This window comes from Phyllopteryx taeniolatus, chromosome 3 (assembly GCF_024500385.1).
Source record: "Phyllopteryx taeniolatus isolate TA_2022b chromosome 3, UOR_Ptae_1.2, whole genome shotgun sequence".
Taxonomy (NCBI): Eukaryota; Metazoa; Chordata; class Actinopteri; order Syngnathiformes; family Syngnathidae; genus Phyllopteryx; species Phyllopteryx taeniolatus.
Genome location: NC_084504.1, coordinates 30,368,001 through 30,382,526, shown reverse-complemented (window position 1 = coordinate 30,382,526; position 14,526 = coordinate 30,368,001). Strand labels below are relative to the sequence as shown.

Here is a 14,526-nt window from a genome sequence, read left to right as displayed (position 1 = left end):
CACAAAAGTAAAGGTTAGGTTCACATAATTAACAATGGAAAACAGTGGTGGGCCCTAACCAGCGAATGTGTCTCTAGGGGTGTCTTCCACCAGTGCAGTACATCTTTAGGGCCACCTTACTTCAAACCTATAGTGAGGTGAAAGTAAACCAAAACAAGTCCTTATAGTTGGTGTGTGTCACAAGCCACAGAGCCCAACTTTGACGATCTCAAAGCTGGCTGTAGCCGGGGGTGGCACGGGGTGGGCGCAACATGAGTAGAGGAGGGTGAAGTGATAGGGCGGGCTCACATGGGGCAGCCAACATTGTTAAGGTGCCTGTTGCTACTCAAAAGTGATACTGTAACTGTTTATTCCACCCATCCATTTTCTACAGCGCTAGTTTTCATTAGTGACACAGATGAGCTGCAGCCAATCCCAGTTAACTGCACATATACTGTAGACCAGAGGTGGCGAACTAATTTTTCCCACGGGCCACATTCTAGTTATGGTTTCTCTCGGAGGGCCGTTATGACTCTGGAAACCTAAATATATAATCCCCTCATCATATAATTAAATAGGCTGCAGTGGAACATCAGTTTTTGTATGATTCGGTTTTTACCTTTTTTTGTCTCGGTTTTTGTACAGTTGAAAGTGGCCCGTACCAAATGCATCTGCCTGCCTGCATCACTCTTAACTTTCTTATTCTAAAATGCTTAACATTTTTAACTGTTATAAAAAGTGAAGACAATTTGCAACTTTCAAACAGAAGAACATGAACTAGATGCACATGATTTGCTTACACGGGTCACATGATGTGATGTGGCGGGCCAGATCTGGCCCCCCCAGGCCTTGAGTTTGACACCTGTGCTTTAGTTTCACACTCACATTGATTGACTCACAATTTCGAGGCAAACATGCAGGAAGGCCAGGGACAAGATTCAAAACGCAGAGGTCGGAACTGTGAAGCAGACGTGCTAACCAGTCTGCCATTGTGCTGCCGTACTATATCATGTTTTCCTTAATTCCTTCTGAAATGTTTGTAATTCCTCCAAATTTGGCACCTGAAATGACGACCCCTCTTTTGGCCTTGAAAATACACCACCAGTTTAAGAAACAACAACAAAAACTGTATCAAGAAACCAAGGATCACAAATAGCTTTGTTCAGTCTTTTCCACTGCTGTGAATGTAATAAAAGGTTTCAGTTTCTAGCTGCCCTTGATGGAACTCTATGAGATAGAATTCTAATTTGTAATTTGAAGCCACACTATTCTAGCCTGGGCGGGAGGGAGAAACCAAAGCAGCATGCACACCCACGAGATGTGAATGTTTTTGATATATATATATTTTTTGGGGGGGGTTTTGGCCGACAAAAAAACAAAACGATGAGCTCCAAGTGTTTTGGCCTCGGACGCTCGGTCGCCCCCAGGCTCGTCTTAAATCGTCATCTGGCTCAGCGGCCCACGCTGATGTTGCACACTTTGCAGCTCGGGTCCTTCTTGGCATTGGCCGTGGTCAAACTCATGAGCTGGTGGTGTCCGCTGATTTGCTCCACGGTTCCCTGACCCAAACTGACCGGCTCTGTGAAAAGCACCTCGAGGATGACGCCGCTGGCGTGGCGGTACAGCGGTTCCTCCCCCGGCCCCTGGGGGGCGGTGTATGTCAAGAAGGGGTTGCTGGCCAAGTCCAGCGTGGGGAGGCGGCTTCTGCAGAAGTGGTCCCCCTCTGTGCCCGCGGGGGCCAGCACCAGAATCATATAGTGGTAGGCGGTGTACATGCAATAGAAGTCAGCAAAGTATAGCGAGATGTTCGGGTTGAGCAGGTGTCCAGCCGGGATCTGGAAGCGCAGGGGGCCGTAGGGTGAGTCTTTGGGGGGGAGTCCTGTATCAAACTCAGTGTTGCAGCTAAAGAAGACGCCGTGCAGTTTGCCATTTATCGGAGAACCATGACTGCCGCTTGTGTCTTTAAGAGCAGGACGCATCAGACCTGCACACTCCATTCTAATCCAATCAACAAGAGGAGAAAGCATATTATTATTACCATAATCAGCGTTCCATTTAATAATTAGTCATTCCCATACCACTTACCTGACACAGTCAAAGTAATCTGGATGCTGATTGCGATAAAACACAGAAAATTTCAGGAGCCTTCCCGCAGAGCCTTGGGCCTTGTCGAGAAGCTGCTGAAGGTGTTCTATAGCGTAGTCTGCAAAGTTAAAAGGAGCGCTAGAATAATATCAAAAGTCTGCGCTGCTTTCAAATGCTAATGACCCTACGCCAAAAGAGAATTGTTTTTTTTATTTTTTTTATTCCACTTCTGCACTGCAGCTTTTTGTCTACGCTTACATAACTTCTCATGGCATACGTTAGTATCACTTTGGCTGTCAGACGCCTCACCTCCCGTGCAGAACTCCACCACTTGGCTCCAGTCTGACACCAGGTATTCGCCATCGGGCTGTCGAACCGCAGTCTGCACGGCGACGCAATATTCTGTGCACGGGCTGAGGAACCAGTGTCCCCTCACGGCCATGGGCAAGGGCACGGCCTTCGCCACCAGTTTGGTTGGCACATCCTGGAGGACGGAGCAGCGCAGTGTCATTAACATTTCAAAGGCAATTATAATGGCTTTGTAAAGCAAGCCTTTCCGTCTATAGGATTTGCATTATTACCGTGATATTACTTTCAAGCCCAAGCGGCTGTAACTAGGAGACGCTTAATCGAACCAGCTGCTTTGTTTTGGCCAAGGTGTGTAAGAAGTGCCGCTAAATACTCGAGAGGCCCACATAGCCATGCCAACATGAATGATGTAACTTTGTTTTATTCTTTTATCTCCGTCCAAGAAACAGTTCTTAATCCGTCTTCACTTGACAAAAGATGAAAAAGAAAAAGAAAACAACAAATTGCTATCTACTCAGAAATTGTGTGATTTGGAATGCCAATTAAGTAAATGAATAGAGTACAATGATGCTGCATGGTTCATATATTTAGCCTATCATAACAATTGCAAATACCATACAAATATGCTACTGAGTGGCGGCGAGCGCTATAGGCAAAGAAATGAGGCCAAACTGATTGGATTCTTGATAAGTGTAGAAGTCACTGAGTGCAACACAATGGTTTTTGTCTTACACCAACTGCGCACCAATTTAATTTTTGGGGAGTTAATTAATATATGTTGCTTGGGCCATTTATTGCTTAGTTTTTTTTTTCAAGCCAGAATTTGTGTTATCAGTATAATTCAAAACCGCCGCCGCTCAAGGGAAGTGAAAGAAAATGGAGCAACTAAGGTACTGTAGTGCCTCAATCGCCGATACTTTTCATGAGCCTAGCTGTGATCTTGCCTGCTCTGTGTTTGGGTTGTATCCGCTTGCTGTCACGGCTGGGCAGAGCAATGAGGTTTTTTTCCTTCTTTTTTCTAGTTTGCTAACTAATGACCTTATATTCATTTCAGGTTGTCTTTTGTTTGCTAAATAGTGTAGTTAGCTTCTGTGCAGATGTCTGTTGGCCTTTTGTTTGCTAACTTGGGAGTTAGCTTTTGTTCCTTTCCATTTGTGTTATGTTTGCTAACTAGTGTAGTTAGCTTTTGTTAATTTATTTCCATTTGTCTTTTGTTTGCTAACTTGTGTAGTTAGCTTCTGGTCATTGTCTGTTTGCCTTTTGTTTCCTAACTTGTGAGTTACCTTTTGTTCCTTTCCATTTGTGTTATGTTTGCTAACTAGTGTAGTTAGCTTTTGTTGATTTATTTCCATTTGCCTTTTGTTTCCTAACTTGTGAGTTACCTTTTGTTCCTTTCCATATGTGTTTTTTTTCTGCTAACTAGTGTAGTTAGCGTCTGTTCATTTCTGTGTGTGTTTTGTTCCTTTCTTTCTAACTTGTGTAGTTTAGATGGAGTGGTAGTTAGGTTATTTTGTCTGTTTCTTTGTCTTATTTATGGTAGTTTAGACATTGCATCTTTTACGCTACTTTTGTCAGTATTTACTCGTGACGTTCTTCCTGTACGGCTGAGTACCTTAGTTAGTTTCCCTGTTGGGCTTTTGTTTCCTATCTGTCTATAACTCCATTTGTTTGTTTTACTTCACTTTGCGGCATCTGTCTCCTGTTGCTTTCATTCGATCCACTTTTGTTATCTTGGTTTAGTTCAGAGTTTTTCGCGTGGACACTGTTGCCATCATTGTTTTATATTCTTCTTTGTTGTTTATGCTCACTTTCCAGTGCTCTAATGGTTTAATAAAAGCCATGTTGAATCGTCGATTTTTGGTTATGTGCTTTGGGCTCCTTCTCTTGTTAACACGTTTATTGAACTGGACAAACAGTCAACCAAAAAATAAGAACACTCGGAAAGAGCTGCTGTCGGCCACAACTCACGCCCAGACGCTCACGTGCAGACTAATCAATGTCACTTACTTGGCCACGCCTCTTAAAGGCACACATTCAATGCACACATATTACGGTACACACACATATTACAGTAGACATTTAGATGAATTCCAATGGGGCAGATTGATTTGACATACAAGTAAATTGAGTTGACCGAATAAATGTTTCTGTTATTTTATTATTGTGTAAGGCTTGGCCAACATTTACACTATAAAGAGTTGGTTTCTTGCTGATTGGTGATGTCATGTTAGTGTCTAATATTTGTTATAATGGTGTGCATGAGTAGTGATTACCACAATAACTGGTGTGTGGTTTATATGTATTTGTGAGTGGTTAAAAAAAACAAAGTACAAGTGAGTCACAGGCCCAGAGCTGTTGACTGCACTCATTTTTCCTTTTGCTTCAATTGGAACAGACTCAAAGGGCACAACCGCTGTTTCTTGTGCTCAGATTAGTCTAGAATGTCTGTTAACCTTACCAGACCTCTCCCAATTGACTTATTATTTAAACCTGTAGCTGTCTTGTCAAAGGGAATATATGAAGGCAAACAGTTTCATCAGGGTAATAGACAGAGCCACCGGCCGTTTGTGGTTGTCTCACCCTGTGTTTGAAGCGGTTGGGATCCCGGCACTCTTTGCGGCTCAGGTCAATGAAGAAGTGTGTGGCTCTGGCTGTGTCCCCGGGAGTCATGTCCCACACGATGCGGAACGAATCGCACGTCACTTCACATATTTGGATGTTGCATGGGGTGGCGAGAGGGGCGTCCATTTCTGTCAGGGGATAAAACAGGACATTTGACAGCAAAATGGCGGAATATCATTTTTAAAAAGCCTTCCATTAAAATCACTGTCACATACTTGTGAAGCCTATTCTCTTGAGCCTTGTGAATATTTAAATGTGTAAATATGCCTGCTGATAGATGCAAATAAATACAGTGTTTTTCCTTATGCAGCATGGAACTTTAAACACGATTTGGAATATTTTCCATCATCTGATTAGTTATTCATTTAATGCTTGTATGAACATTCTGACAAAGTCACATTTATATATATATTTTTTTCTTGATCTTCTTGGTACAGATTACAAGATAGCTGGGTTTACACAAATATTATAAATTATTTTAAAACTGTATTAACAGCCTCTGCTTTTCATGCCAATTTCCAGTTATAACAAGATAGAGTTCAATCTTACATTGAAACAATTGAAATACGAGTTTAATTCGTTCCGAGACCATGCTAGTATCTCAAAAAGCTTGTATCTCAAATCATCTTTTACCACTGAAAGGAAGGGAAATGCACCTCCAAAAAACACAAAAATTCCTTTTTTTAAAAACGTGTTTTTTTTTAGTAAGAAAAATTACAACTGTATTGCGCTCCACATAAATGCAAACATGGAAAATGAAAAAAAAACAGGACTGTACCAAATGAATTGTCGTTCCTTGTTCTTCTTCTGTGGGGTTTATTGGTGGTTGGCAAATTGACTGTTGTCATCTAGTGGTGGGGGTCAAAAGCGCGCTTGTATCTCAAATCTTTGCTCGGAGCGCAAGCCAAAAAAATTGGTCAATCGAGGTATTTTTTAGTGAGGTATGTGCCGTCCATTCGTACTTTTATCTGAGATACCAAATATTGTTGTTTGTCCTATACAGTAATAATGTCAAACTTAAATAAGGAACTGTAACTCAAGTGCTAAGCATATGCTAACAAGATGGAAATAATATAGTTGCATTGAAAAGCAACTACAAAGTCAACACTCGTGGTCATTATCTCTAGAAGCCGAGACAAATTCAACTTTCATTCATAGATCATCTTTCATTTTGTGCCTCGCTCCCGCTTCTCCTCTTTGGCGGCCTTGACTGACATTTCCCATCTTTATGCAACATGAGACACTTCCAGATGACTCCAGGCCTTTTATAATCACCGCAATCAGTCTCCCAGCAACCACATGTCAGCGGCATCTCCCCATTTCTAAAATATCTTTTTTTTTTTTTTTTTTTAACGTACTGATTCTTGTGTTTGCTGTCATAGCTCGTCTTTTATTGGTCTGGCAGGACATGACAAGGGGAGATTTAGCTACGGTGGAAGGTGACAAATCACTACTTGGTCACACATCAGCCATTTGATTCACACTGCCGAACAAAGCCTTGACTAGCAGGCCAGGGTCAGCCACTTTTCTTTTTTTTTATGTGTGTTCGATTTGATGTCCGCTTTATTTATCTGCAGCCGAGCGCGTTGCATGATTCCTTTCTTCCGACCGAGCCGTTCCTCTTGCGCTGAGCATTATGCATATTTGTGCCTAAAATAACCTCAGTAGCCGTTTAGCAAGCAACTCTAACACGCTCATGATGCTGCATTACACATGGACAAAGATGCTCTCACTGGCAGACTGTGAGGTCTGCTGAGGTGTTGTCCAGACCCAACATGATGGACAGGCTGCAGCAGTTCATTAAAGCCTGCGAACTGTGAAATGTGCACGTGAGTCCATCCTCCTGAGGAGAAAAGATGATTTGCACGTTTGTTTCTATACGGCTTCTGCTCACAACTCATCTCCAAGTTTTTTTTCAGCAACAGAAAGTGGGCCAACAATAGAATCTCGCAGGACACTCATCAAAGCCCGTCGCTGTCTGTGAATGTTCCGCTTAAAGATCCAACAGTTCAAATGCAGGTTTCCAAATCACTCACACATCCCTGTTGCCCTCATTTGTGCATCAGTCTGTGTGTGTGTGTGTGTGTGTGTGTGTGTGTGTAGGGGGGGGGCAATTTTCTCCGCTGCATGCAGCCATAACTGTAATAGCCAGCTGCTTCAAATCAGGCAATTTGGGTCTCTCTGATGGAGCTGACAGAAAAACACCTCATTAGTTTAATTACTGTATTTGCAAGCACCACACTCGGATGAATTATAACACACACACACACACACACACAGATGCATCAGCATCAGCAAAGGTGCTGCATTCACGGAGCACCATAAGCTGCTGTACATCAAAGCATTTTCTGTTGCTTTTTCTTTAAAAGACGCTGAAATTGTTTGTTGCATCGAAGTTCTATTTGCACAACTTTTTTAATGCCCGCAGAAAATTTAAGCATTTTTTTTCTACATGTAGTGATGCTTGCCATAAGCAGCATTATCAATGAAAGTATTTTCTTTTGACACTTCTTTAAAAAAAAAAAAAAAAAAACTAATTTGATTGTTTGTCACATCTCCTTGTGAATGCATGGAATGTATGATGCTTGGAAATCGGAAATTGAATCTCATCCAGTTCAGCACGGGTTCTCTCGTGGCAATAAAGTTTATTTGCGGGTAGAAGTGAATGAATGTAATCCCTATTGCTCTGTATGTAATGAAATAAAATTCTGTGTTAACAAGCCAATGTACAGTGTAAATGTGTACACAACTAAAGCATTAATGACAATAATATTGGGCTATATACACGGATAAATACTGTAAATACTCACAAGAAAGGCTCAGCTTGGTGTCAAATGCTAAAAAATATGCATGTTCTGTACACAGCATAGAATAATGACAACAATTGCATCCACATGAACAAATGTCACAGCACAAGCTATTATGGAATCGCTGTTGATTTTCACAATCTCAAGCCTGCTTGTATGATAGAAAGTAAATCCTTACTTGTATGCTGTTAAAGCTGCGATTGAAGCTTTTAGGCGCTGTTTCCTTTTTCCTGCTTCCGAGTGTCCTTATGTGCTGCAGTCACTGATGGATCCCCCTGGAAAACTGATTAGGAGGTGAAACGAACATACTGGATCCTCTCTCTCTCTCTCTGTCTATTTCTCTCTCATGCTCTACGTCTGTTTCTCTCATCTGTGTATGTGTGTGTATGTGTGCCACACAAACACTCAACCTTCGCCCCTCCATCACCCCACCCCCCGCCCATCTCATTTTTGCTGTGGGCTCTGAGCACGATGTTTATTTGACTCTTACGCTGCTGCACAGCCCATGATGCATTCAGAGCTAAAAGAGGTGAGCCCAAAAGAGAATTGTCAAACACTGCAAGCTCATCAGCATGTTGGTACACAACACAGCGTCTCACTCCTCCAAAGTGTTGCCCTGAGGCGCTCTGATGTACACTACACTAAACTCTGCTACTATCATAAATGTCACAATTCACATTTCAGTGACAGTGCGGACACAGAGGCGGTGATAAATAAATAAAAGGAGACACTGATGCAGGAGAGCATTTAAAAGATACTGCATGTGATGTCGCAGTAACTAAATTGCACTTGTGCCAACTGCGATGCCATATGGACTTAGTCCACAGGGCATAACCCCCCTGCCCGTCCCTCCTAGCCCATCCTCAGGCGAGTGATGCTACAATTTGAGTCCAGAGTAAGAAGATTTGCACTGGCATTAGGTGTAAGTGGGATGTGTTGCATTGGCTCCATGCGGGATAACATTTAGGATTTCGCCAGAGATTAAAAAAAAGTGATGTCAAGAGACGCTCTTCTCAGATTAATGGCTGTAATCTCCTTTTGAACAATGGAAATGGATTTGCAAAAAACATGGCAATAAAGAGGTATTGACAAACAGTATTATTTACTTATTTTCACAAACACATAATATAAAAATGAACAGATCTAAATACAGTATACAGTATATATCGAGTCCAATTTATGTGTGCACTTGCCAAATGTCATGAGGTACATCTAAAAAATACAATTCAGTAAAACTCCATTTATCATATGTATTTATACTTTCAGACAGCTATTCAGTTATCAATGTGTTTATTATTATGGTTGTAAATTACAACATCATGCTAAGAGGTGTTTCTCATATTTTGCCCGTCACATGTACAGTATCTTATCAGGCCCCATTTATATCTTAGTTATTGTTTCCCTCAGAGGGCCTTTAGAACTATGAAAACCATACAAATGTATAGTCAGGTCATCTGACCACATCATATTATTTCACATACTGTACGCAGTTGCCCTGGCAATTGATCATGATATGTATTGTTAGCAATGTAGTTTGTATTCAAAATTAGAAATCATGGACAATTGTGGCACACAAATATTAAGTACTGTATTCAACTATTGTTCACTTTATGTTCAGAAATTATTTGGTGGGTGGTAAAAGTGAAGGAACATGAAAAGAACAAACCTATTTAACGTACATCTTCTAACGATACGTACATGAAGCAGACACACTTCAATTGCTTTAGTGGGCCACATCAAGTGGTGCGACAGGCCGGATCTGGTCCTCAGGCCTTGAGTTTGACATCAGTGTTATAAGGTATCAAAAATATCATAAACTCCTTTCCAGTATGATTCGGCGCAGTTGTACTCACAGTAAGATACAACCACAATCATAAACATAACACTGAATGGACTAAGAAATGGTATCATTTCAAATGCATTAACGGAAGAATGTTTGCTACAGCATTAGCATGTGTAACGTTTTGGCTGTTTAAAGCTATGATTCGCAACCACTGTGCTGTGAAATTTCATTTAATTATTCTGAAAATGATTATTTCCTCACTCCCAAATAATGCCGGATTGCAGCAAGTACATTCACACAGTCACACAGCAAAACAACATCTTTCGCGTAAACAGGAGTATCATTATTTCAGCTTTAATATGTGACATTTTTGTTTAGTAGGGGACCGGTAGATATTTGTAATGTAAAGTATGTGCTTTGGCGCAATAAAAATTGGGAAATAAAAAGGGGGCTGACGTAAGAACAGGCAAAGATTTGCATCTGCGCAACTGTGTGCGCAGCTGCGATCCGCCTCAAGTTGGGCTGATGACACCCGGAAGTGACATGGCGGCGCCCGGTGCGTAAGCGTCGATTGGAAGTGCACAATTTGTCGTGACTTCTGACAAATGTGGAGTTTTTGTCTTCTCGGGATATCTCCGCTCCGTGCACGTAAGTGGCCGTACGTACGCGTGGGTGTCAAAAGGCGAGGTCGACAGAAAGACATTTGATGTACGTCGGCCACGTGTGCCTCCTTTTCCGCCGTGTTGTTGACGTCGCATGACTTCATATTCCCAACGCTTGTCACGGAAAACTATTGCTTATATCGACCTTGTTTTCCCAATTTGCGTTATACTTTTGACCTAAACGATTATGTATTAAATGCAAATCACTTTTAATTAATTTCTTACTTTACATTAAATTTAGATTTTGACAATTATATTTGGATAAAAGTAAAAGCCAATGAACATATTTTACATTAGAAAAATGTCACGGCACACATCAAACAAAAATGTCACAAAGAATATGCTGAAGCAGTGATGAACTCGTCTGAATTTACTAACAAATTTAAACACTGTTTTTCCTCTTCTGCATGTTTGAAATAAACTTCAATCAATCAATTTGATATTACACAAAGCTATTCTGTAGAATCAACGTCAACTGGTGGATACACAGTTTAATTGTCCATTTTGCCATTGAATTGTTGCGCCTGTCACTACATGTCGCTGTCATAGATGAACAAAGACACATTATTTGTAGTAGAACTCTTGGACCAATTCGGAGCAATTAAAGTCAAATTGGATATTTTTTCGCGGCACTGCTAATGATCTCTTACTAATGTTGCTCATGTACTGGGGCACAGTATTTGATCATTCCTGAACTAAGGATTCTGGTGCAAATGTTGTGGGTGGTGGTCATCTACAGTTATTCTGCTGAGGTCACCGATCAGAACAATGCATTTCTTTCACTTCTTCTAAACATTTTTTTGGGGGGGTAAAGTTTGTTAAGGATGGCCGATTCAGGTGCAGGTGATCCCAGTGGTCATCGCATGCCAGCCCCCGGAGGGGGCGGGAGGGGCCAGCTGATGGGCCGCCGAACACCGGCTACCATCGCTGCGGGTCGCCTTCCCGCCATGCGTTCTCGAGATCTCACCCTGGGCGGAGTGAAAAAGGTCTCTGTCCTCAAAAAGATCCAAATGAAAGTTCTCTTTGTCTTCTTTCAATAAAATCCTGTATTTCCCCCACTAGAAAACATTTACACCCAACATTATTGGCCGCAAAGTTAGAGAAGAGTAAGTTGACAAACAAGATTCAAAGGGGGGGAAAAAGTGTGTGCAAGCGCTTCTTATGAATCTTGACTTTGACTTATGCTTGAAAGTGCCAAAGATGAAGGTGGGCAGAGGAGGGAGCGGAGGGATGCGACCCGAGGCAGAGGTCCGAGAGAGAGGGGCCGGGGCCGGGGTCGCCCGGAGATCATCCAGTCCCACTCGATTTTTGAGCAGGGGCCGGCAGAGATGGCCGTCAGAAAAAAAGGTGGGCATATATCTTTTGTGTAACTACCAGATTCTTGGTTAGTATCATATCGTTCGATGGACTAACATCCCTGGTGTATTTCAATATGCAATAGGTTATGAAAGTGAACGAGATGCCCCAAGCATAGGACCGTCCCCCATCATCAATATTAAAAAAGAGAAGAGAGAAACTGAGGAAGAGACCAAAGAAATCCTTCGCAAGCTGGAACATGATGGCGTGAGTATCATTTCATACTAATGACCGTAATCCATATACTGTGTAGACACCATTTCATACTTTTGCTGTTTGACTCTTGCATTTACCTGCATGTTTTTTTAGTTCATAGACGATCCATTCCTGCGGGGCGAACAGAGAAGCTGCCCGGTTCAACTTCCTCTTGCTGTGTCAGGATGGGGTTTCAAGGAGGAATTCAGTGCTCCTGCTATTAAAATCGAGAAAATGGAAGAAGATGAGCTCATGGAACCTGCAGTAGAAAGTACTTTTGAAATGCTCTCTCTTGTTGCAATGTGTCAAATCCCTTTACAACTCCGAACTATTGAGGGGGAATTATATCGTGACCCCTTGTCTTTCGCGCGTGTTACACCGCATTCCATAAACGGCGAATTAAAATTCCGCGAACACCCATCGCCACCCCTCAAAATGTGTTACCCTATTTACAAAGTGACCCTTGTTTCACATTGCAGTCTTAAAACACATTCCAGACACAAACGCATGAATATTCTTGAGTGACAGCGGCAGTGGCAGTCCTAGCTTGAATGGCGCACCGTGCGAGACCGCCCTTTGCCCCCCACCCCTAACCAACCCACCCGCTCACACACAAGATGCTCCAAATAATTTTTAGTTCTCCTGATGTTGCATTACGAATACATTGCAATTTTTATATGAAACATGCATGGATTAAACCTGTAATTGGTTAAACAGGGATAGTGTCAAGAAACAGTCAAATAGAGGGCCTGTTTAAATGCCCATTGGGTTCTTTTCGTGTCAAGCTTTAAGTAGATCTACACACTTCCACCAACATTTTTCTGAGAATGCTTTGATTTAATGTCAATTCATTTGAAACGAAGAAAGTAAAGCATAGCAAATTGTATTCTTAGATTGTCAAACAGCAACGAAACCTTCGTCACTGGTTGTCTTGCGTTTTTAATGAACCGCTCGGCAGGCACGAACGTACATCTTCTAACGACGAATATGTCATACTTCCTTGACAATAACAATGTCTCACTTTAAGAAAGTTCTTGAAGACCCTTAATGTCTCCACAAGGGGGCGCAAATGCCCATTACAAAGTCCAGTATGTCATGATGCCCATAGAAAACCATTTCATGGAGCATTTTTTTGCGCGCCTCACATTTTGCACATACCAGAAACTGTCACTGGATGTTGGGTGTGGGGGCATTTACGGCTCTTCAAGAACAAAATTCAATAACAATATATATACTTCAAATAGCGTGTTATGGCAAGGGGAGCCGTCAAATAAAACTCGAAACCTGCGATAGCGCAATGTCATCACTACACAGCCACTGTACTTTGCCATTTTCACCACAGCATGTTAAACATCTTAACGGTCCTTGCACACTTTTTTTTTTTTTTTTTTCTCCAACTTTCAATTATGAAAGACGAACAACCTAAACGTTTAATTTTCAGTGAAGGCAGAGCAGGAGGAAGTGGAAACAAAGAAGTCCGAGGCTGCTTCCAAGCCACCTGCGCTCCCCGAGCCGGACGTTCTGCCGGATCTTCTTCACAAGTGGAGTCTGAGCAAAGGGGAGGAGCTGTTCTTCATGCAGCTGCCCGACACGCTGCCCGGCCAGCCGCCTACCAAGGAGTACAAGCCGATCAAAACCGAGGTGGAGTCTGAGGACGGCCAATCTGTCCTCCTGAAAACAGAGTCTCAGGTAGCTAGATGTCGCTACTGTTTTGTAATACAATGATTATATTTCTGTGTGAGCATACGTTGCATATTTCACAGGAGGAGAAAAATCAAGATAACAGCTGTAATTTGAAAGATCTCCGAGAGGGTCTCGTGGGAAAGATGCTGGTCCGAAAGTCCGGTCGCGTGCAGCTCATAATGGGGCAGGTGACGCTGGACGTGTCCCTCGGAGCGTCGTGCGCTTTCCTTCAGGTATGACAGGAAATCATTTGTTCAGGTTGCTCTCGTGCTCCGTCGTTTCATTACAGACCCACTGAGCTCGAACTCCACCCCTTGTGTTTGTCTTTGGAATTTTTTTCAGGAACTGGTTTCTGTTGACACTGAGGGCCGAACAGGTGACTTGACTGTGTTAGGCAATGTCAAACACAAAATGGTTTGCTCACCAGACTTTGAATCTTTGCTGGAGAGCAGGTGATGATGTTTAATGCCCGTTATGTTTGTGACTGAGTGCTGTGTCATATGAAAGTGTGCTAAAACACTAATCGATAAAACTTGAAATGAGACCAAAAGTTTGTTGCCTAAAGGCACATTAAAATTCAATGTGCCATATTTCAGTTTCACATTTCATTAGTCTGCATTCTAAAATAATTTGGCTGTACATGGATGTAAATGTGTGAATAAAAGTTTTTGTTATCAAATGATTTTTTTTTCTCTCTCCACAAAATCATGATTTCACGTAGCACTCAGTAGTAGAAAAGGCTCTTTTAATCATATATATTTTTTAAAAACACCAAAGGGTACTACTATGGATTCATAGTACACATCAGTGTTACCGCATGGACCTCGTTCAAATGTTATCTTTATAAAAGTAAATGAAAGCTTACCATGGGCCAAAAACAGCTATTGGATATGCCGCCAAAAAGATTTGTTTACATTGAATAACTAAAGAGATAACCCTAAAAAAAATTACAGGTGTCAGGAGGAGGCACAGCCAGTCAAAAAGAATAAAATACGTGTTTAAGAGTTAAAGAATAATTGAACTAAGCATTTTTTTTTTTAAAAAA

At 41.8% G+C, this 14,526-nt stretch overlaps 2 protein-coding genes across 2 annotated transcripts; one reads left to right on the top strand and one right to left on the bottom strand.

The window, feature by feature from the left end:
* Window positions 1–332: 332 nt before the first annotated feature.
* Window positions 333–8,184, bottom strand: LOC133475541 (phytanoyl-CoA hydroxylase-interacting protein). Its single transcript, XM_061768536.1, has 5 exons — window positions 7,981–8,184; window positions 4,954–5,123; window positions 2,374–2,548; window positions 2,065–2,182; window positions 333–1,977 (listed from the first exon to the last, which is right to left on the bottom strand). The coding sequence occupies exons 2-5, from the start codon at window positions 5,119–5,121 to the stop codon at window positions 1,431–1,433; spliced, it is 1,008 nt and encodes a 335-aa protein (XP_061624520.1). The 5' UTR covers window positions 5,122–5,123; window positions 7,981–8,184; the 3' UTR covers window positions 333–1,430.
* A 1,869-nt stretch (window positions 8,185–10,053) lies between these two features.
* Window positions 10,054–14,160, top strand: polr3d (polymerase (RNA) III (DNA directed) polypeptide D). The gene is made up of 9 exons (XM_061768530.1): window positions 10,054–10,233; window positions 11,062–11,233; window positions 11,310–11,353; window positions 11,440–11,594; window positions 11,689–11,810; window positions 11,913–12,069; window positions 13,240–13,487; window positions 13,562–13,714; window positions 13,824–14,160. Exons 2-9 carry the CDS (start codon window positions 11,072–11,074, stop codon window positions 13,935–13,937), a joined length of 1,155 nt encoding a protein of 384 aa, XP_061624514.1. The 5' UTR covers window positions 10,054–10,233; window positions 11,062–11,071; the 3' UTR covers window positions 13,938–14,160.
* The last annotated feature ends 366 nt before the right edge of the window (window positions 14,161–14,526 follow it).